At 36.2% G+C, this 23,675-nt stretch overlaps 1 protein-coding gene across 6 annotated transcripts in view; it reads left to right on the top strand.

Moving 5' to 3' along the window:
- WWP1 (WW domain containing E3 ubiquitin protein ligase 1) overlaps positions 1-20,776 on the top strand; it is a 58,375-nt gene extending 37,599 nt beyond the window's left edge. For all 6 annotated transcript variants that reach the window (XM_069005041.1, XM_069005043.1, XM_069005045.1 and 3 more), the window contains 16 exons: positions 1,114-1,209; positions 1,830-2,004; positions 5,311-5,365; positions 5,460-5,544; positions 5,644-5,772; positions 6,704-6,776; positions 6,869-6,940; positions 7,924-8,012; positions 10,646-10,805; positions 13,407-13,540; positions 13,634-13,774; positions 14,697-14,817; positions 16,535-16,639; positions 18,151-18,247; positions 18,550-18,622; positions 19,846-20,776. In XM_069005041.1, the coding sequence (XP_068861142.1) occupies positions 1,114-1,209; positions 1,830-2,004; positions 5,311-5,365; positions 5,460-5,544; positions 5,644-5,772; positions 6,704-6,776; positions 6,869-6,940; positions 7,924-8,012; positions 10,646-10,805; positions 13,407-13,540; positions 13,634-13,774; positions 14,697-14,817; positions 16,535-16,639; positions 18,151-18,247; positions 18,550-18,622; positions 19,846-19,945 (1,705 nt within the window). In that variant the 3' untranslated portion in view covers positions 19,946-20,776. The remainder of the gene's footprint in view (positions 1-1,113; positions 1,210-1,829; positions 2,005-5,310; positions 5,366-5,459; positions 5,545-5,643; positions 5,773-6,703; positions 6,777-6,868; positions 6,941-7,923; positions 8,013-10,645; positions 10,806-13,406; positions 13,541-13,633; positions 13,775-14,696; positions 14,818-16,534; positions 16,640-18,150; positions 18,248-18,549; positions 18,623-19,845) is intronic.
- The last annotated feature ends 2,899 nt before the right edge of the window (positions 20,777-23,675 follow it).

Consider the following 23,675-nt stretch of genomic DNA (forward strand, 5'->3'; position numbering starts at 1 on the left):
TTCTTTTTTTAAATTAATTACATGCTTTCCCACTGAGGACAGGGTCATGAGTTCCAGGCATAGTGCACACTACGGCCAACTGCATTTCTTCATCATTCCCTGATCATGTTTCTGTGGGGTTTCTATTTGGTGGTTCCCCACCCCCCCTCCTTCCTCTCCCCTCCCACTCTTATCACCCCCCTGCCTAATTGAGTCTCCATTATGTTGAGACCTAGGAACTCTGTAAAATGTTGCTGCTCCTTTCTTCTCTTATTGAAATCTTAACATATAACCTCTTGAATTGCAGAAAAACTTTTGTAGTTTTGTACAATGCTCTGCAATAGTGAGGAAATGCACATCCAATCCTATGAATAGCAGGCCAGGTGTTCTGCCTACATTTTTAGGAGCTAATTAAGTATTTATGTAAGAAAAGCAAATATATATCAACTGCAGACAAGCACTTCAGCTTTTCACCTAATGTTTATCCTGGTTTCCTCTCCATTTATAAGTACTTTTATTGCATTATAGTAGTTCTCAGCATCATGAAACTTCAGCTGTTGATAATGTTAGGTCCTAGCTCCATTTTCAATCTAAGGTTGTTTTGCAAAAAGAAGTAATCCCCAGGATATCAGATACAGCATTTACCAGGATAGGAAATAGAAACACAGGAAAGCCATCTGATAGCACACACTTAAGGTTCACTCTGAAAGATACTGTTTGTTGGATATAGGGAACAGAGCTTCAAAATGTAAACACTCTCATTTTTTGAGAGGCATGAACTTGGAAATCCAAAGAATGCATCTCTAAGCACTTTCGGAGTGAGGTTGTTTTAGTGTTCAAGCATTGAGCACATAATTAATTGACTTTGTTCTCAGGTTAAATATAATAGGAAAATGCTTGTGACTATTGATGTATGCTCATTATGTGCCAAGTCCTTTAAAGAAGTCTTTTTGGTGGTATCAGTTCAATAGGAAGTAACTGATATGTATTCTGGTGTGAATTTTCTTTCCTGTCCTAGAATGGGTTTTGGACCACGGTATTTTCATTCAATGCCAAGGTACTTTTTTGTCTTAGTGGGAAGTCCCTAGGAAGTATTTTCACCTTGACTTATGTGCAAGTCTCTTTGTCTTGAAGGTGGGAGCAAAGAAAGGATCCTCATGGTAGAACCTATTATGTTGATCACAACACACGAACTACAACATGGGAAAGACCACAGCCCTTACCTCCTGGGTAATGTAGACTTTTTTGAATTAAATATGATAAATGTACTATATTTTTGTTTGTTTGTTGCTGGAAACAAACAGCAGCTCATCAAAACTGTATTCTATATCATATTTTAAGAAATTCTGGCTTTCATTTAATTATATTAATTGCAGCTATTTTTCTGGGAATGTTGATACTGGAGATGTCACTAGTTTTAATCACTTGTTCAAGTACAGCTACTAAGGTATTTTGTTCTTCCTTTGAAACTTAAGCATGAAATAATGCATATTTGATTGCCTTTATTTAGGTGGCACCACTGAGTGTAGTGCACTGGTTCTAAGCCTCAGATTTCCCAGCAAAGTGTTCTCTGTGAAATCTGCCAACATTACTTGCAGTCACAGGAGTTTACAAAATTAAAAATGAGGTGACAGAGCGCTGAGCAGGCAATTGCTAGAAGTCTGTGTTTGCTCATTGTGGTTGTTCTTCTACCAATTAAGTTGGGGTGCTTTTGTGTCCTTCAGAAATTAAAATCATGCCTGGGACTCCAGTAGTTCATTCAAGTACCACCTAGGAATTTAGCATAAAGAGAAAATTGGTTAGTAACACTATTGAAACAATTAGCTGTTAACATTTGTATTTTTTGAAAGCTGGGAAAGAAGAGTTGATGATCGTGGGAGAGTTTACTATGTGGACCACAACACCAGAACAACAACGTGGCAGCGACCAACAATGGAGTCAGTGAGGAACTTTGAGCAATGGCAATCTCAACGGAATCAACTGCAGGGAGCTATGCAACAATTCAACCAACGATACCTCTATTCGGTAAAGTGTACAAAATTTAGAAATCAGTACAGAGGTATAGGTATACTTTTTGGTTTTTAACTTTAGAAAAAGTGATTTTACAACTATTCAATCATATGTGTTAGAAGATGTTTTGCATCAGGAATTTGGATTCTGATTATTTTGAAAAAAGTTAAAAATCATCCTTGGAGGCAGAAAGTACTCCCTTCTGAGTTTCTGAGTTTGTTCCCCAACTGGAGCTTTGTGTACTGCATTTTTGTAAGACTTTTAATGCCAGTAGGAAGGGGTAAAACTAAAGCAGTCCCTTAAAATGAAAAGGAATGTAAACACTGTTAGGGGACATTTTGAACTTTAAATAGCCTTCAAAACTGTTTAACTGATTAGGAGTCCTTCACTAATACAAGTGGCAATTCTTGTACTTTGAGCTTACTTGGAAGGTTGTACATCTGGTTCAGCTCTGGAATTTCCTACATGGTTTTCCGTTTCTCTCAGATAGTTGCTTACCTCTGCCTGAAGAAAATTTGAGTAGCTTCAAAGAGGGTATTTCTTGAGTCAGATTTTCACATCTGTGTCTGGCTAAATAGGATAGTTGTTTCTTCAGTGTTAACAGCGACGTTGCCTGTGCATCAATGGTGCCTGTGTGTCACTGTCACTCTAAACAGTGTCACTCTAAACTCTTTAAGAATTGTGCTTGGCTTCTTAAAATTATCTGATCCCAGAGACTTTGTAACATCTATAGCAAAACTGGAGTGTTTTATAGAAGAAACCATTGAAGTACAAGTCTCAAACAGCTTCATTGGAGTAGGACTCTGCATGTGCAGATCTAATTTGAATTTGATGGACTTTATTCACACACCCCTCTGAAGTAAAGGATGCTGCAGCATTACTTAAAAGTTCTCAACCTCTCATTATTGAATTAGACATTGTATCTTGTCACTAGCAATAGAAGAAACATGCATCACCACTAATTTTTGAACTCCCGGAGCTGTACATCAAATTCAATTTGTTTTATGCAGTTAGAGAAAAGTAGAATGGTCAAGGCTGGAAGGGACCTCTGAAGATTATTTGGTCCAATGTCCCTCCTCAGGCAAGGCCACCTACAGCCAGCCATGCAGGACTGATGTCTTGTAGATCAAGGATGGAGACTGCACAACTCCTCTGGGAAACCTCTGCCAGTGCTTGGTCACCCTCCCAGTAAAAAGTGTTTCCCAATGTTTAGAGGGAACACCCCTGTGTTTCAGCGTGTGCCCATTGCCTCTGGTTTTGCCTCTGTGAACCAGTGAAAACAGCCTGGCTCCATCCTTTTTGCACCCTCCTTCAGGTACTTATACACACTGGTAACTTCTAATGCAAATCCAAGAATCACAGCTGAAGCATGTTGAGCCAAAACCTCTTGCTGACTGACTTTGCGTACTTGTGTACTTTGATCAGTTGCATAAAACATCTGAGAAAACTCTCTTTTCTGATGCCAAGACTTTTTTTTTGAGCTAGATTTATTCTTCAAGGAACAATGTATTTTTAAAATTATGTTACTTCCTTCATTAAATGATAACCGTTACTGAAAACCACAGACCCATTTCTTAAAATGTCTCATCTGACCTTAGAATCATTAAATGAGGATTTGTTAGTGAGACAGAATATACTTGAAGGAAGAGAAAAGAAAACTTGACTGTTTGCATCTCTTTAGAATTCTGTTTTCTAAGTATTATATCTGTTGCACAGGTAGAATTCACAGTTTATTGAGGGGGAAAAATTGAAATTATATTGAAGAAAGAGTGTTTTGTTTTCACTTTAGTGTGCTTTTCTTCTAGAATAGTTAAGGTCAAACTATAGCTACCTTTTCATGCTCTGGTGATGTACCAGGACTCTGCCTGTATAGCAGTTTGAGTGAGATTGTATTTTATTTTTTTGGGAAAAAGTAGATGAATACTTTTGGTTAGAGAAAGTTTCAATTATCTTTTGTGGTCAAAGCTTAACTATGTAAAGAAAGAAAAGTAGATGGGGTATAGTTGTTTTAATTACTTTAATTTTACCTGGATTAATTTATCATAGTCATTTTGGAAGTGAATCTCCCTGGTCTTTCAGTGTGTTCTGTTAAGTATACAGCTCTGTGTGGCCAGCAGCCACACACAAATCCTCAGACCCATTAAGAAGGTTGGAAGTATCTGAATTGTGCCACCATTCAGTTCTCCTGCAGACAGCATTTTGCTTTTGTGCACTATTCTTTTTTTACACTCACCACAGGGAAGTCTTTGGTTAGAGGGTCACTGTGATTGTGTAGTCTCCTAAAGCAGAAAAGACTTACTGCATTTGCTGCTGAAATAACTATAATTCTCTGTTCTCGTGTAGTAGCTGGTGGCTGGAACAACTACGCAGCTCAATTTTGAGTGTAACTAGTGCATTTCATTCTGGTCCTTGATCTATTTCTCCTTCAGATAAAAAATATCATAGGTTTGTTTTGCCTGAATTTGCTGCTGTAAGCTCCTAAGTTCATTTGACATTTTTGTATTGCAAATGCTATACAAAGCAGTATTAGTTCCTAAGACACTCTTTAGAAAACATAGCTTGGACACAGCTTGGTTCCCCTATATCAAAATTCCATTCTGCACCCACACACACTAAAAGTTAGTGTCCACAAATTTTAGGGGTGGATGCTTTTAATTATAAATTAGAGCATATTTCCTATAGTCTGTGGGATTTCTGCCTTTTGTTTTTATTTTTCTCCATGCTTTGTATTTTTGGGAGCTACTTGGGGACTTCTGCAAGGTTACAGTATATTATGAGCTTAGCATGCATTTACATAATAACATAATCCCTTTTTTTTTCCCTTTTAGCATTACTGGATGTTGGTATAATTTTGCCCATCCACATATGAATGCAGCTGCATTAAAAAAAAAAAAATACAGAATTTAAAAATAGCCAAACATCCAGGGAAGTTATCATGTATTGAGGAAGTAAAACCCCCTGTGCTGGCAGTAGTCACTGTGCTTGGAGATGTTTATTATGGTAAAACATATTCTTAAGCAAGAACTTTGTGCTTATCTGCTGATACATGCTTCCTCAAAACTTGTATGAACACTTTGTACCACTACTTAAGTCTGCTGTAGGAAGGGAGAGGGAGGGTACATTGGGTTGGAAACAAGTGTGCAAAGCATATTTTATTATCATATAATCTAAGTTTCTTTGCAAAACCAGATTCAAAATGGCATGATGGGCTTTTTTCTTGCAGAATGAATAGTCTTCAGGACTAGTGGTAATCTTAAAACACACTGAGAAAAAATATGAATAATATTTGGCCTAACTGGAAGTCCTCTTGTTTTTAAATAGGCTTCAATGTTGTCAGCAGAAAATGATCCACTTGGGCCTTTACCACCAGGCTGGGGTAAGTTAATTAGCTGTGGATTTCAGGAGGTGGCTGTTACAGAAATTTGGAATGCAGTTGTTGTATAGTGGATTTTTTTCTTTTTTCCCCTTAGAAAGGAGAGTGGATTCAAATGATCGGGTGTATTTTGTAAATCACAACACAAAGACAACACAGTGGGAAGACCCTCGAACTCAAGGGTAGGTGTGTATAATGACTGTGCAGGTACAAAAGGTCTTGCTTAATTATTTTATATCATGATATGGGGGAAAAAGCACTGCCTGCAATTTCTTTTGCAGTTTACAAAATGAGGACCCTCTTCCAGAGGGCTGGGAAATCAGATATACCAGAGAAGGTGTCAGATACTTTGTTGATCATAATACAAGAACCACCACCTTCAATGATCCTCGTACTGGGAAATCTTCTGTGTAAGTGAGAAATTAAATATATTTTTGAATGTTTTACCTTGTTATAGTTTAATAGTGAACTTTTCTCATACTGTAAAATGATCTGCAGTTTTTAGCTGGAATTGCACCCTAAATTATGAACAAGTTTTTGTAATATAAATTTAATATATTTTTAAATTTTAATTGTGACTTTATCTATGTCACACTTTGCTGTTGCTCTGATGTTCTATAGTTTTGATACACTTTTGAAATACCAAGATTGTAATAATTTTATTAATAAAGAGGGGAAGTGAGGTAAACCTGAATAATGAACTAATGTAACTAATAGTTACATTTTTTAAGAAACAGAAAATGATCATTCTGAGTATTGCTTATAATGATACACACTCTAGCAACAGTAATGTCTAAACAAAGTACTACTAAATACTTCTGAAAAAGTTTACATGCAAATCTTCTTTTGAATATTTTGTTTAGAAGTATTGACCCAACCTATAGTAGCTTTCTTAATGTCTTTTATATGGGGTAGGGTTTACTTCTGACAACGTGGTGATGACTTGTCATTCAATGAGCGTGTAGAATGTTGCACTAGGAAGTCCTGCATAATTCCAGAAGAAGCTAAATTTATAAAGCCTAACTTAGCAATCCTTTTCTCAGTGAAGATGATAAATTAGATGTCTCTCCTTTATGTGACTTGTACTTTTTACAGGTTTCATAGGGATTTGATATCCTCTTGATCTTTCAGCTTTCTATCAAGTTTGGTAAATTGACTTGCAAAAAAAAGGGTGAGGGATGGTGGAAAGGAAGACTGGCATTCCAAACCACCAGCTGCATTTGATCCTATCTTACAATAACAATTTTTGTGTATTTTTGAAATCTTCATGCTGTTGTTTAGAATTGAAAGTATTATTTGATGTCTGCATGCTTAATGTATCTCAAATATGTTTCCTTACAGAAATAAAGGGCCACAGATTGCTTATGAGCGTAGCTTTAGGTGGAAACTTGCTCATTTCCGTTACTTGTGTCAGGTACTGATTTAGTAATTATTTACTTATTGAAATTATTTGAGTTTTTACGTATGTATGTGCTGCCTTTTAATGTTACTGCCTTATGATTACAGTCCAATGCACTGCCAAGTCATGTGAAAATCAATGTATCCAGACAGACTTTGTTTGAGGATTCCTTCCAGCAAGTAAGCCTGCAAAAATGATTGTGTTTGTTTATCAAGTCAAAGCAGAACAACAAAAATGGCCATAGCCAGTTCAGACTAAGGGTCCTTCAGGCACAGTAGTCTTCCCCTGGTATTAGCTAGTGGGGTTTCTTAGGGAAGACTGTAAGAACAGAAGTATTGTATATAATACTTTTATCATATGATCTTTCATTTTCCAGCTGTTTACAATTGAAATGCTTCTTGAGCTGAGCTTCAAGTGGTTTCTGAGTATTTTAATAATCCTCAAGGGATTTCTCTTCTATGAGCTTGTCTGTGTTCCTCTGGTGAACTTTTTGCATCTACAGCCTCCTGTGGTGGAGTTCCATAGCTTAACCTACTGTGGCATCAGCCACACTGGATTTGTGTGTTTAGATACATTACAATATGTTGTTTTCTCCAGTTAAAACTGGCGTCCTGCTTCATCCTTCAAAGATTAAATCTGTGTAATTGAAGCTTACAGTGCTTGAGCTCTTAGAATCTGCAGCCAGTGTATGATGAAAATTCTTGCTGCTGTCACCACATCAAGACCTCTTGGCAGGGATTCTCTATAAGTAAAAAGTATATTATAAATGAAAGTATATTGAATTTATTCTGGATTAAATTATTTCTTTAAGTGATTTTCCTAAACCCAAAAATCATATATATCAGATGAAGTGCCTTTTTGCCCGTTTTCCTTTAATAATGACTGCCTTAGGAAGACTGTAAGAACAGGGTACCCATACAGCAATACTTTCCAGATATTCCTTCCACTTGCTAACAGTCTGCTGCTCAAGGATTTTAAATCCAAGTTGGTATTTTTGTGTGTATTTCATTGATTGCATGTTCCATGAGATGGTCTATGTGCTTTTCAGATTTGTGCAACATTTGACATATATATCATTTCTGTATCAGCATTAAATTAAATTTGAATGAGTGATGTAGTGACAATGCATAATTTATAACTTACTAATTTATTTTTTTAATAGATTATGGCATTAAAACCCTATGATTTGAGGAGAAGATTATACGTTATATTTAGAGGAGAAGAAGGATTGGATTATGGTGGCTTGGCAAGGTAAAAGAAATTTGCTTAAATAGTTTTTATTTTTTTAATAGCACTCTAGCCTTGATTTCTCTTGCAGTCTGACCCTAGGTACCTTCTTAGTCCTCCTAAATATATTAAGGAGGTGGAACTGGCAGCACTGGCTATTTTTACAGGTTATAACTTCACATTGGTAAAACTATGGTCTCAGTTGTTCAGTTCTTTGACAAAGAGTGATGTTTAAATTGGAATGAAATTAATTGCTCTAGACTGAGTTATTTCAGAACCTTTCTATCAGAAAGCTCGATTTTCCTAGAACTGGGGACTATGGGAAAATAAAGTGTTCTGCTTATTTGGAAAAATGGCAAGCAAACAGCAGATTAGGGCTGATAAGAACAGAAAGGAAAAAAAACCAAAGGAGAGTAGTGCAGGCATGAAGGAACAGCAAACAGATCATGTCAGCTCCACTGGAATGTGAAACAGCCGGAGTATGAGTTTTTCTAGAATCTGAACTGGAAGTTGGAGGGGAAAAATCTGATAACAAGAAAAACACAGACAAAATTTCATTTCTTGACCACAGAGAATACAACCACTGACTACTGCTGCCTGTTACTTGAATGAAATGTTACTGCTAGGATAAAAATTTCAGTACTACTGTAGAGCCAGGGAACTGGAAGAGGTTACAGGTGATAGAATTTTTCTTGTCATGTTGTTTTGGTTTTGTTTTGTGTTTTTTTTTAAATGTAAAAATGTTCTGTTTTGGTTTTGTTCTGGTTTTATGTAGCTTCCTGTGTTAAAATGGAATTCAGTGAAAACGTGTACTATTTATAAGTAAGGAAGCTTGCCTCTGAAGGTTGAGCTTCTTTGGGTATGTGGTGTTTTGCTTCTGATTACGGTATCATATAGGCTTTTGGGGAGTGATTGCAGGGAGGAATTCAATTTTTGCTTTGCATGGATTTTGTTTGTTTGGTGTCCCTATTGTGAGGGCTGCAGGCATAAGATGGGAACCAGGACAGTTCACATAGCCTTTTCCATAGAAATGAAGTATTCCATAGAAAAGATGTTAAAATAATTTAACTGCAGTGTGTTAATCATAGAAAGTAGGAGAACAAATAAATAAATAATATGTAAGTAGTGTAATTTCATAGTTTCATAGTTACTTAAGTCTTGCCTAAGATTTTGTATGTGGCCCTGAGAACCAGCCAGGATCTCACTGTAACTTGAGCTGAGAATTCTTAAGTGACACTAAATAAATGTTCATGTACTGACTAATGAAATACTGCATTAATACAAATAAAGATCAGCTGTCTCTCAGCAGAATAAATTCCTTCAGATTTTTACCTTGCATGTAGCAGGACCGATCTGACATTATGTCCTGTGGCAAGTTTTAGCTGCTGATGTGAAAAAGGCATTGCTCCCACAACTTCTTGTTAATGACTGATATAGTTAATTTCTCCCTTGTTATCTGACTTTGTTTTAATTTAAATGCCTATTAAATTTGATGCTTCTATGTAGTTAATGTAATTGTGTCACTATGAAACTTGCCTAGAATGCTGTACAACATTCTTGTGCTTACTGGAAGATACGTGGAGCTCTGTTAGGGTTATTGGATCCTGGCTGCCTTTCTCTGTTTACTCTTCCTACTTGGCCTTTGTGTTGGAAGTGTATCATTGTGAATCATGATCCATGACTTGAGTTTCACAGCACTGGTAGGAGCAACATACCAGCAAACCTCATTTCTATTCCTTGATCTTGAGTAAGTACAGGGATAGAAGAGATGCCTCTTAAATGTGACAGCTGAAAGGCAGTCAGAATGGAATTCAGTCCCTAAAGTTATTATGGGACAGACTTTTAGCTTTTTTATGTCACTAAGCCTGGTTATTTAGTACCAAACATTTAGTGCCTGATACCGGAGCTCCTGAGTGTGTATGACTGCTCTGAGGCCTCTGCAAATACTGTAAAGCAACGAATATTATAAAAATCACCTATCTGAACACTGAAATACCAGATTCTGGTATTATTTCAGATCACTTGAGTTGAAAACAACTGAAGTGGTGAAAAACATGTATTCATTTAATCTCAGCAAAAAGATACTTTTACACTGTCATGTTGTGTAGGCTTAACCAATGCATGGTAATTTGTTAAAACTACAGTAACTCAGTGTGTATTTTTCTGTCAGACTGGAAAAGCAAATAAGGTGTTCTGAGGTTTCAATTTATTTGTTTTGTTTTATCTAAATTGTTTATAATAAGCATGGAATAATCTGTGATTTTTTTGAGTAAAGATGTGAGTTGTAGACAGTAAAGTAGGCATGAGGAGGGTAAATGCTGTGTACTAGCTGAGGCAAGGACTGTGTAAGAAAAAAATGTTACTGAGAGGCAGCTAAAACCTGTGCTGTGAGGGTGCATTCAAGGTGAAAATCTTAACTATAATTTCTAAACTTTGGAAACTATGACTTTCTAACATTATTTGGTTTGATAATTAATTTTCTATATTTAAGAAGTGTATAATACCATATATAATTCTGTGATTCTAATACAACACTGTTTATATTATTTTTCAAAGTTTGCATATATTTTGACCATTTTGCTAGTTACCTAAGGGGAATGGTGATAAACATCTGTATTTGATGGTTTTTTATGTGTATACATGTTTTTTTTCCTTAGAGAATGGTTTTTCTTGCTTTCCCATGAAGTACTGAACCCTATGTACTGCCTATTTGAATATGCTGGCAAGAGCAACTATTGCCTGCAGATAAATCCAGCATCAACAATCAATCCTGACCATCTTTCATATTTCTGTTTCATTGGGCGCTTTATTGCCATGGTAGGTTAGATTTTTAAGGTTTTATATTTGCTGTAGCTATACATTTACTCCTGAACAGTATTTGTTTGTACAGTTATTAAAGGTTATATTAATCTCATAGAAATGGAAGATTAAGGCATATAAGTTTATTGAGCCAATTCCCTGAGAGTTAAGTCTCTTCCACACTCATGTTTCCTGGGAGAGTGATGAAAGTTAATATGACATTCAATATAATACTTTATTTTCATCAATTGGATGTGTGTACTTCATGCAAATTGCTGCTTGATTGAGTGTCTGAATACTGATGCTCTGAAAAATGTGACATATTTTGTGAAAACAGCTCCTCAGTTGGACTTGGTATACCTTAGTGTATTTGAAAAAATGAGTTAGAATGTTTTGCAGAGTACACTGAGCCTTAATTTAAATGTACATGCTTGGATACCAAAGTCAGATACTGTGGAGACCAAAAGCTGTCAGGGAGCTGATTCTCTGCCATCAGATTTCTCTTTAACTACAAGGTGATCAGGCATGTTGTATCATTTCTTCTGGTATCGCTGAGTTGGTCTTCTATAGTGACTCCTGTTCTGTCACATTTCTTTCCTTCCATGTAGTGATACTGTCATCTTTCCACATAATCATCATGTCTACAGGTAGTCCTCAGCAACACCCCTGAACATGGTGAACAGTGAAACCAAAAAGAGTTCAGATTGAAAAGACTATTGCCTTATGTTGTTCAGGCTTTTCGTATAAAATTAGAATAAATACAAGCCAAGTGTAACATAAATGAAAAAATACTTTCAGACTTAAAATTAGGCTTGGGTGGTTTCTTAGTTCTGCTTTTCTTATAGATGATGCTTGAGAAATTATTCAGTTATGATGATAACATCTCTGATTTCAAGTGTTTTATGGCCGAATTCACAATTTTTATGCTGTCATGAAAATTTATCTCATTGTGTTAACACTTTCAATAGGCTGCCAACTTTTTTCTTTATTTTAGAGTCCTCAGCAAGTTACAATGCCACTTAGAAGGAAGGCATGATAAAGCCAGTTACGTGCTAGAGCCATTGTTTCTTTTAGTTGGTGATTTTTGATCTTGTGTGTAAGAAATGTTAACTTTAGGAAAGCTATTTCGTAACAGTACACATCAAAGTAAAAAGCTTAATTAAAGTAATCAATGTAATTAAAAGACAGACTTTTATTTCCTGAAGTATATATGTGTTTATATTTTAAATTCTCCAAGTGGGGCGAGAGAGACCTGTGTAACAGTGCCTAATGTGCAAGGTTTGAGTGTATTCATGGTTTATACTGGATGGTATTTTCTGCAGTGCTTCCTGGGATATCCTCTAGTGGCTTAAGATAGCTCAGGTAATAATGTAACTGGGAAATGCAGTTGCAGTTTCTGTTCTTCTCACAGTTCTAAAATAGTAGTGGGTTTTTTAGTTTTAAGTACTGAAGTAACCACAAATGTTTTCAACTGAAACAGGATTAAACATAAACAATACACATCTTACTTCGTAATAGAAACCTGTTAAATGAAGTTGGCTGAGGCAACTTTTATATTTTGCTCTAAGATTACCATACACATTAAATAAGGTGATTTTAAGAACTTAATCTTGCAAAAGCAGAAAATCATATGCCCAAATGCTGCACTTGACATCGAATTTCTATCAGGTCACTTTCCCATGAGAAGAGTAGACTAGCTTAAAAGTAAATAAATGTATAAATAAACAAATAAATAAAGGCCTCTAAGAGAACCTCTTTAGGCTCTCCTTAAGCAGAAGAAAATGCATAATAGACTAAGCCTAAAAGGGGGAAATTAGGTGGGGAAAAAAGATGGAGCCTCCAGGAAATGGGCTGTTAATTGGCTGTTCTGCTCACAGAATTTCAGATGTGAGGAAAGAGAAGTGATGAATGCCACACATGGCCTATGTACTTGATAAAGCTGAGGGGAAAAAAGGGTTTCAGGGTTATGGTTGTGCTCTCAGATGCACTGAGTCAGTGTAGAGGTTAACACTGTGTGTGTGTATGTGTGTGTAAGGCTATGATTCAGTACTAGAAAGCAGGTTTCTAATTCTAGAAATCAGTGTGGTGAGACAAGTGTGACCATGTTTTGGGTTTGGCTTTTTTTTCAGTTTCGTGGAGAACTCAATTCCTCAGTTCTGTTACTCACCTATAAAAAAATGTGATTCCCAAAGCTCTTTCTTACAAGCTGCAGTAGCATTCTGTAATGGATGATGTTGTTGTATGTATGTAGTAAAAAATGGCAGTAGTATTCAAGTAGGATCAAATATTATGATCAAGTAGGATAAAATAACACAATTATGCCTATTCACATAATGAAGGTGAAGAAAGGATGAAGTCCTTTTATGAGAAGTTTTTTTTTTAAATCAAAGAATTTCTAAATTGTAATAACATACGCTTGGATAAGTTTTGTCTTTTTTTTTTGCTTCCCATTTAATTTAATGTTTTGTTCTTTATAAATACAGCTTTAAAAAGATGGTACTGCTATTGGGTGCTTTTTATTATTTGAAGGAGAAAGGAAAAAAAAAAGACTTCAAGTCCAGAAACACTTCAATAAGTCAGTAGTTCAATAAAAACTGAAAATATTTTTCTGTTCAACAGGCATTGTTTCATGGGAAATTTATTGACACTGGTTTTTCTCTGCCTTTCTACAAACGAATGCTGAGCAAAAAGCTTACTATTAAGGACTTAGAATCTATTGATACTGAATTCTACAACTCCCTAATTTGGATAAGGTTTGTAGTTCATTTTTTTGTGTGTGTCTTTGATATTTTATGGATTTTTTGTTTATATAGAATTCATTACAATATTTTTTTCTTGCCATCCAGGGATAATAACATTGAGGAGTGTAACTTGGAAATGTACTTCTGTGTGGATATGGAGCTCTTAGGAAAAGTAACCTCACATGAACTGAAATCAGGAGGTTCAAATATCTTGGTAACTGAGGAGAACAAAGAAGAATATATTGGGTAGGAAGGTGTAAATGCTGAAAAACGTGTTCCATGTTTCTCCTGTTGTCTAGTTTTTTTTTTTGGCACAGTGGTTTTTGTTGGTTTTGTTTTGTTTTTTTTCTTCCCATGGTACTATGTAATTCTTGTGGCTGTTACTGAAATGGTATCTTCGTACATGTTGCTATCTTGATACACAATCACTTGGTACAGAAGGAGACCATGTGGGGAGATGACCTGTCATGCTCTTGTACAGTGAGAGAACAGGTGAAACTGAAATAAGCAAGCCTATTTTCAGTAACTTCAGGTAACAAATCCAGGTAGAGGGAAGATAATCTATTTAACAGAAGATTCTAAAATTGTCCAGAACTTTGCTCTAAATGTGGAAATGGAAGTTCAAAATGGTGTGTAACATGCTGTGACTTCAACTGTTGTTTTTAAACTCTTTCTGCTGCTCTTTTCTACTTATTTCCTAATTTTATCACTGCCCTTCTTTTTCTGAACCTCTATTTCTGATCTATTTGGTGATCTGAAAAGCAGATGTACACAGACCCTTTTCTGTGATACAGGGTATGTCCAGTACTACAAATAAAGTTTCAATTAGTGGTCTTCAGTTTCTGAGAGAAATAGAGTATATAATAGATACATATGTGTATAGTATATATATTCTATAGTATGTAGATAAATTAAAGTTAATATTTATTTTTAACTGGAATGGTAATCTAAGTTACATCTTGCTACTTTACTATTATCTGAGTTTGAAGATTTGGGATAACAGAGTATAGTAGGTTCCTTATAGTTAAATAGACTCAAACAGTGTAAGAAGTAAAACTTGAGGGATTCTTTCCTGATGGGAACACACACACAATCCTATGTGTTTGAACTTCTTCATGTTGAATGCATAATTGATGTTTAATTCACATTTGGTTTTGTTCTATCCCAGGCTAATGGCAGAGTGGCGATTTTCTCGGGGAGTTAGAGAACAAACCAAAGCTTTTCTTGATGGTTTTAATGAAGTAGTTCCTCTACAATGGCTACATTATTTTGATGAAAAGGAACTGGAGGTGAGGTTTTTTATTCAACATTTTTACCTTTTGCAAGGATAATACAAATGGAGAGATTAAATGGATAGGTCAGCTTGAATCTCTTGTCTGTGCATGCTCCATTTTATAGCTTCTGGAACATGGAAAATTTATTAGGAGCAATGGGATTAAATCATGATAAAATTGAATCAGTATTTTGAATCAGTATTTTGTGGTGTTCAATATTGTGGCCGGGTTGGGGTCTGTGGCTCAGACCCAGGAAGCCGTGACCGACCAGAGAGAGCGTCCCACAAGGGACAGTCCCCCAGAGGTCTGCGGGGATCCCTCAGCCGCCGGGGTGCCTCCGCAGAGGGGTGCCTGTCTCAGCAGGCTGTCAGCTCTTTAGGGATTTCAGTGAGAGTGATTTCAGCTCTTGTCCTGCAAGGCAAACCCCAGGCTGGACCAGGAGGAGAGAGACGAGAGGCTCCTTTGGTGGTTCTGCATGGGGCAGCTTTATTTGACCCACTCCCCATGAAGGGGAGGCCAGGGATGAGCTCTCCGATATCTAAGGGGGAGTAGGGGTAGTTCTTACAGGGATGCAAGGGTGGGTGTGAGAGGGTAGAAGCCAATGGGTTACAGAGAATCTACATAGGGTCTCCCAGAGGATCATGATTCTGTATTCTCTCACCCTCACTGAGAAGTGCTGCCTTTTCCAAGGGGATCTTGCTGCGAGGCTATGCAATGCCTCCAAGGCAGGGGCTGGGCATACCCCACAGCTCAGCATTAAAATGTTTTTTTGAAAGTATCTGCGAAAGTATATCAGATCACTTATGGATCTCTGAGTCACAGACTTTTCCCTCTCTGGTAGATGGGTAGAATTACCATGTAACAGATGACACAGAAGTTGAGTGTAGTGTATAATGATTGCTTGGTATCACATTACACAGTCTAAGGTTCTATTGTTCTTACATTTAAAGACAGAAAGCTGGAGCAACCAACAAGGTTGGAAACTGAACTTTGCAGATATTCAGTATGTAACCCAAAGGCTGGTAAACAGGGATTGCTTGCATGCTCCATGTTTACTTAACAGTCAGCCTGCCCTGTGTTCACTCTTGGGGTTGTGACTTGGAGTAGGGACAACAGGCTCTGTAGTGCTGTGCTCATTTATTTCTGTGTGACTTGCCAAGGTTTCCTGTATATGAGCAGCTTTCTGAAACCTTCTTAAGTTAAATGGGAGGGTTTTTTCTAAGAAAAGGCTTTGCTTGATCTTACTCAGTGTTCAGTTTTGTAGAAGGCTTTGCCTTTAGAACTTTAGGCTTTCATTGCCTCTTGTAATGAATACTTTTCAGACTTACACTTTGCAGTATGTTTTATTTTTATTAGTAGTAGCAGTAGCAGCAGCAGCAATGTAATCATCATCATTTTGGAATATGAGGTGAAGGTTTAATGGAGAGGGTAATCTCCTTCTTCATATAAAAATTTCTCTTATGGGAAAGGTAGTATCTTTTATTATTGAGCTATTAGTTGGAAGATACCAAGTTTCTGGTATTCAGTCTTTCAGACCACTTAAATACGTACACAATTTTGGAGTAGCTCTGTAAACTTTGGAAAAAGGAAAATCTAATTGTGTAGTAAAATGAAAAAATTACCAGTCCTTTTTTGGAGCAAAAACTTTCATTTTTTTTTACTATATCTCATACAAAATAGAAAATACTCTTAATTTATGTGTTTAATGTGAAGAAATTGTTCTCTTTTCTAGGTTATGCTCTGTGGTATGCAAGAAGTTGATTTAGCAGACTGGCAGAGGAACACTGTTTATCGCCATTATACAAGGAATAGCAAGCAGATCATATGGTTCTGGCAGGTATGTTAATCAGTTACAGTTCTGACTTCTTTAGGTTTTGTTTTGTTCTGGAGCACAAATGACATGTGGAGTGGAGGGCCATCCAAGTGAAGGTTCTTACAGCTTCCTTTCTTTTTTCTTTTCAGAGAAGGAAAGGAGGATTACTGGTCTTTAGGGAGGATACTTTAGGGTGAGAAATGGCAGATAGATACACACATTACATTTGGATGCTGGCTTACGAATATTTTCTTCTGTATGTTGTCCTTACTGATTATTCAATGAGTTTTTTTTTATTCTGAGCAGTCATTTGCCTTGTTAATGTTTTAATATGTAGTACACCTGTACATCTTCAATTTCCAGTACCTGAAGGGAGCCTACAAGAAAGATGGAGAGGGACTTTTTACAAGAGCATATAGGACAGGACAAGGGGAAATGGATTCAAAAAGAGGGTGAGGGTGTGAGGCACTGTTTGCTGTGAGGGTGAAGAGGCACTGGAACAGATTGTCCAGAGAAGTTGTGGATGCCCCATCCCTGGAGGTGTTCCAGGCCAGGCTGCATGGAGCTCTGAGCAACCTGGTCTAGTGGAAAGTATTCCTGTCATGGCAGAGGGTTGGAACTAGATGATCTTTAAGGTCCCTTTCAACCCAAACCATTCTATGATTCTGTGATCTAAAAATGCTACACAGTACTTTTGATTATTGTCATATTAACTGTTCTGGTCTAGCACTGAATAATCTTCACTCACATTTTAATGAAGTTGGCTAAGGAAAAATCCTCAAATACTATTCAGGCTCACAGTTTCTATGAATTTTCCTAAAGAGAAGTCAGACCTAGGGTCTTCCTATCTTATGAAAAATCACCATTTTAGAGATGCTTTTGACTAAGTTTCTCTGGGAAAGTGATGCAAATCAATGATTTCCTATTTATATTGTAAGATGTGATACCTCTTTTTAAGATGCTTGGTACTGAAAGAATCTAAAGAAGTTTAAGTATCAAGATTTATATGCAAGTTTTTCTGAGTCAAAATTCTAGGTATATTAATGCCCCCTGTCTTACTGAGATGTTCTCCATCTCTGCTGTCTTTTCTTCCTCTTCCTTTCCCAGTGAATTTCCTGACAAAGTGATGCAGCTGTTATGGATGGGTTTTCTCTCACTGAGACTTCCACATACAAGGAGTATTTAGTCTTGAAATACCCTGAGTCTGTGGCTAGACTAGTGCTGTGTTTAACAACAATGGCAATAGTCTTTATAAAAAGCATTGGCATGATTTATATTTTAGTGTAGAATAAAATAGGTAAGGATTCTTCTTATTTGCTGTTCCCAGCCTTCACACTGTAATGGATGACAGTGCATATAATCTGAAATCACTGTTCTCCCTCCACCCAATTTTGCTAAAGTCAAGAAATGCAAACTGGTACCAAGGTGGTGTATTTTTAAATGGAATTAGACTTTTTCAACCATCTCATGGGGTTTTTGTTTTTGTCCAGCTGTGTTAAAACTTTTTATTAAGTAATTTGAATTTCTGTGCCTAGTTTGTAAAAGAAACAGACAACGAGGTTCGCATGCGACTTCTGCAGTTTGTCACTGGCACTTGCAGATTACCTCTGGGTGGATTTGCTGAACTTATGGGTAAGTAAAAGGTGACCAAAAGAGTTCTTATATTGTCACTGTTTCATTTGCAAATGAACCATGCTGCAAGCGTACAGATAAGAGTAACTTCATGTTCATCACCTTGTATCTAGAAGGGCTTTTGATATCATAAATCCCATGAATATGTTTATAAACTGTTTGGAAATTAGCTCGTTTCTGTGAGAAGCATGTTCATATAACTGATGAACTCTGCTGTGTCTGAGTTGTGTCTTATGTCACGTATATATCATCTATGCTACTTAAGGGGAACAGATTACACTTTTCAAAATCTTCTTTTCTAGGAAGTAATGGTCCTCAGAAATTCTGCATTGAAAAAGTTGGCAAGGAAACCTGGTTACCAAGAAGTCACACATGGTGAGTTGTTACGTGTAAAGTTTCTGTACTTTTAGTGGTTTATCTCTTCCAGGCTTGCATTGGCCAAATTAAATGAAATCTAATTTGAATCAATCCTCTTATCTCCATCTTCAGCTTTGTTTGATTGCCCTGGTATGACAGTACCGAAAAACTTTTCTAGTTGCCCTCTTCTTAAATTTTGCTACTGTGCTGAACAGTTTGTCAGTGCCAGATCTATCAAAAGCGTGAGAACATCTGTGTGTAGAACTCAGAGGTGTTTTCCTAATTATTTTAGAGAATATTAAATAGCTGAACAAGTCATGTTAGTAGTAGGTACATACAGTTATTAGATAGTTATTATGCAGTAACCTTATAAAAGATAAAGTGTATAGTCATGAGAAGAAATCACAGCAAACTTTCAAAACAAGGATGCTTAGCCAAGATTGCTGATACTATTTTCCACCAGGCTTCAGATGGGCCATTATTGGCCTGGCATTCCTGTGCATACTGAACTGGTGCAACAGGTACAAAGATCACTTTTTTATATAAACTGTGCAAGATGGACACACTTTCCTTTGGCACCATGTGACAATAATATTCATCATGCTTTTAAACTACTTAAAGGTTATCCTCCATTTTACATTTTCTCCACTGGATTTTTGTTTAAGTGATGTTTGCAAGAGTTACACATGTCTTGTCTAGGATAATTTTGGGGAAGACATGGAATGAAATGTTTTGGCAGAAGCCTTTAAGGGCAAAGTTTGGAGGAAAAAACACCCACCTGTATCGAAGCATGTGTAGGAAGGAGAAAAGTTCAGCTTTTTCATGCTGTTGTTGAAATTTGGAGATGCATCAAACTGGGTCTATATTAAACTTCATGCTGAAAATTTCCTTTTCTAAGTATTACTATTATAAGAAATAGTAATTATTACTTTAAGTATCATGTTTTTATATGGTATTTTTTTCTAAGTATTATAGTTCCCTGTATCTTAGGCTGTCTTCAGTCTTTAATGATTCTGGCTTTTTATCTGGTAACAGTCTTTTGTTTCTTAAAATATTCCTCTGAAAATTTGTTTTTACTTCTTGTAGAAATGTCAAGGCAGTGAGATAGTGCTGATTTTTATTTCTTTTTTTCTAAGTGTTAGATCAGAACATTTATAACTTCTACTGTAACAGATGAGTTCTGTAGAGTTTTACATGGGATTTAGATAAACTTAACAAAATTCTGTTTTCTTTTTGCTCAGTTTTAATCGTTTGGATTTGCCACCATACAAAAGCTATGAACAACTAAAAGAGAAGTTGCTCTTTGCCATTGAAGAAACTGAGGGATTTGGACAAGAGTAGAAGTGGCTTCTAGTCAAAAAGGATCTCTTGCATAATTAAAGGCCCAGCCAACTAAAATTGCACACTTAATTGTATATAAGCTTTTTGTTCTGTACAGTGATCTTTCTGGAACTCTAAAAGTTTAATTGTTCTCTGTTCTTCCACAAATATATGCAAAACAGTTCAGCCTTTTCTACTTTTATTTATTGCCCTTTCAAAAGACCAGAAAAACCCCTCCATAAATTTTGAAAGCAGACAAGAGACTTATTTAAAATATATATATAAAAAAATATAAATATATATACTAATGGGCTCTAGTTTTATAGAGCTTTAAGTGTATGAGAAGTTGCAGCCATTTGAAAGGGCCTGGATTTGCTTTATCTTGGCTTTATCATTCAGAAAAATGTTTAAACTGCTCAATGTTCTCTTAAGAAACATCTCCAAGTTTGTTTTACTGCATGGCTGTTCTAAAAGGTGTTAAAGGCTTAGGCCAAACGTATCCTAAATATGTAGAAAGATGCTGCTGGTATTTGAGATGACAGAATCTGTTGTTCTGTCAGTTTAATTTTTTTAAATACATAAATAGCTGATATATCCCTCCTTACTGATGTAGCCAAGGTCATGAATAAAGCCTTTACTACTTGCACAAGAGTCATGTACAATGAGATGAATGTGATTTAATGTTGAAAGGAATTGGTGCCACTGTTCTGACTTACTGCAGGAGCTGAACAGAGTATTTTAATTCATTTGAGCAGCATTGAAATTTGTTTACATAGTACCTTGGGTTATTACCACGAGGATGTTAGGTAATCTTCAAAGAAAAAAAAATAAAAGAGAAAATACTACCCTTTATCTTCTTGGTCTGGTGTCTTGCAGGCTTTTCTCTTTTTTTTTTTTTTTTTTTTGTTTTGTTTTGTTTTATTTGGTTTCCCTTTTCAATCCATCATGTCCTTTTTATAATGTTGTAGAGTTATATTAATGTAAACTGAGCTATAAGGGTATACAAAAGGTAATGTGAATTTTGCTGCTGTGTTCATGTTCAGTTTCAGATACTGGATCTAGTAAACTCAAATAAAATGAAAGTTACTTAAGCTTTGCACAGATAAAAAGATTTAGTATTAAATACTCTCATTTCTCTAAAGTTCATACAGCAATTTAGATGTACTTGAATGAAGTACATCTAAAACCTGCCATCCTTCTATGTAGGTCAGGTTTGTCCTAAGTGCACAATAATATAAAAGCATTTTAAAATTAAGTTTTATTGGCATTTTATTGGTATATATTTGCTGAACTGCAAAGATGTGTTTAAAAAAGTACTAAAACTTAACACCTTATTCTTTTGAATTCTATTAAATGCTATTTTTAGCAAACTGTGCTTCCTTAGAGTAAAAATGTTTTAAATCACCATTTGTAATATGCTTTAAATATTATCTGTAAATTCCATTACATTTAATTACACAGGATTTTGTACACACATTAAAATGATTTTAGAATACGATTCAACACACTTGTGTTAACATATCATATTGCACTGTTAAAAGTGTACATGTGGAAAAAATAGCTGTATCTGTTCATGTATCTTTCCAATACAGCAGCTGAATTCTGCCAGAAATTTATTTTTCTACATATGGGATTGTCTCGAGGCTTTGTATTCAATATGCACAGCTTACACTGGAGCTGTACCTGTACAGAGCTCTGGTCACAGCAGTGGTGCAGCAGGCCCAACAGACTGCTGTCTTACATGAACTCTTCTGTAAGAGCTTCAAAAATTTCCACCACTTTGAGGGTTTTTCATACACCACCAAGTATCTTCTGCAAAACCATTTTTATATAGCACTGAATTCATTTGAAGTGCAAATCCACTTAAATTATCACTTTTGCTGATTAGAATGGAGGAAGTTTAAGAAAACAAACCAAGAAGGTCAAAGGCCAGGCACCAGGAGTGTGTGTCACTTGCCTAAAAGACAAGGAGGGCTAAATGTCACAGTTAATGAATTTGCACTAATGAATGACTTGGTGACCCACTACCAACTGCTGAATTTTGTGAATCTGTGAGTAACTGAACAAAATAAAAAAGACAGCACATCACAAGAATGTAGTTGTTTCATTGTTTTGGTAACTTTTGCTGTCTCATAACTGCACTAGTTTTTCTTGGGGGTAAGGATTAGTAAGCAAGAAAAAACCAAACCCAGTAGCTTTCTGTACATGTGTATGACTAACATGAATTTGACTGAATTGGTCACAGACTAAATCTGTGAATTGGACTAACTGAAACCTCCTGGCTACAGAGGAAAAAATGCAAAATTAATATACCTGTGTGCATGTATGTACTGTAATTGAATTTTCTGGGAATTTCAGTAAGACTATGTTGTAATTTTTTCTTTTCCCATTTGAATTCTGCATATTTCACCTATATTTGGGGGGAGTGAGTAAAACAGCAAAAAGAGGGAAGGCAGCAATGGCTGGAGATCTGACCAGGGAACCAGTGAGGTAATACTACTTGAAGGAGCTGGTGTGTAGTTCATGGGTTTTGTTGGTTCCTTTCTTCCTGCAACTCAGATGCTTTTCACTACACACTCCACAATTGTTACTCAGTACCTGGATATTCTTCCTTTCTCTGCTGCCACACAAGGCACCTAAGTAAAGGTGTCTCTGTCACAAAGCTAACAGAAGCAACTCTCTGTATGGCAGATGTTTCTGTAGAACATGAATGCAGAAAATTCTCAAACACTGTATCATCCACCCTGAGACACTGCGACACAGAGGACTTCATTTTGAAGCTTTACTAATAGAAAAATAATAATAACTTTATGGTAGTTGAGAAAACCCTGTTTTGACTGTACTTTTGTGACATCAGGCTTTAATTCAAGCCCCAGATTCTCTCTCAACCATGATTTTTTACTCCTGACTTAGCTCAGGCTTGGTTTGTTAGTCTAAGTTGCAATACCCTTTCCTAGTAAAGCAAACATTAGGTATTTCTAATCAATTTTTTTCTAGACTGTTGTACTGACAATACCACATGTAATTGATTGCCTACCATTTTTTCATTATCTGGTCCTCTTCTTCTCTTGGGTAATTGGAATATATTGTTTGGCTGGACACCTAACTTAGGTTACTTTGCGTTTCTGGTGAAAATTCCTGCCAACATAGTAAAAAGACCAAGAAGGAAGTTTTATGTCTACAAACAGAAGTCCATACGCTTCCACACAGTAGTTCCTTTCTGATGTACTGGGAGTGTGTATTCATCCTGTGGTCACAGTCTAGGGTACAGGATGTGTGCCCAGAAAACATTTACAGCCACTAAATCATCAGAAAGCTTCTCACTGCACATGCTGATACCACCCATAAAGGGATTTTCTTAGATGTTCCCTACTGGTTTTTTTCCTTCATTTTTTATTTTAAACCACAACACTTTCTGCAAAGTCAAACACTTAGCATTTAAGAGTATTGAAATTAATACGTGCAGCCTTAATGATAAATCTGTAGGAGCATCTATTACTCTTGAAGGCCATTGAACCTCACAGGAAAACACTGTAGGAAAAATTTCAGGATTATAATTATGTCATGACCCTGTCCTTCCTTTCTTTAAACTCATGCTAGTCATGTTTCTTGTTATTCCTCATAAATAACTTGTAGTTTAAAAGTGTAAAAAACTTAATTACTCTCCCAGCCTTTTCTGTCTAACTATAGACCCTGCTTGTGAATGAAGCCCCCTTCATTCCCATGTAAAGCAACAGACAGGATCACATAA

The sequence above is a fragment of the Aphelocoma coerulescens genome, chromosome 2, assembly GCF_041296385.1.
Source record: "Aphelocoma coerulescens isolate FSJ_1873_10779 chromosome 2, UR_Acoe_1.0, whole genome shotgun sequence".
NCBI lineage: Eukaryota > Metazoa > Chordata > Aves > Passeriformes > Corvidae > Aphelocoma > Aphelocoma coerulescens.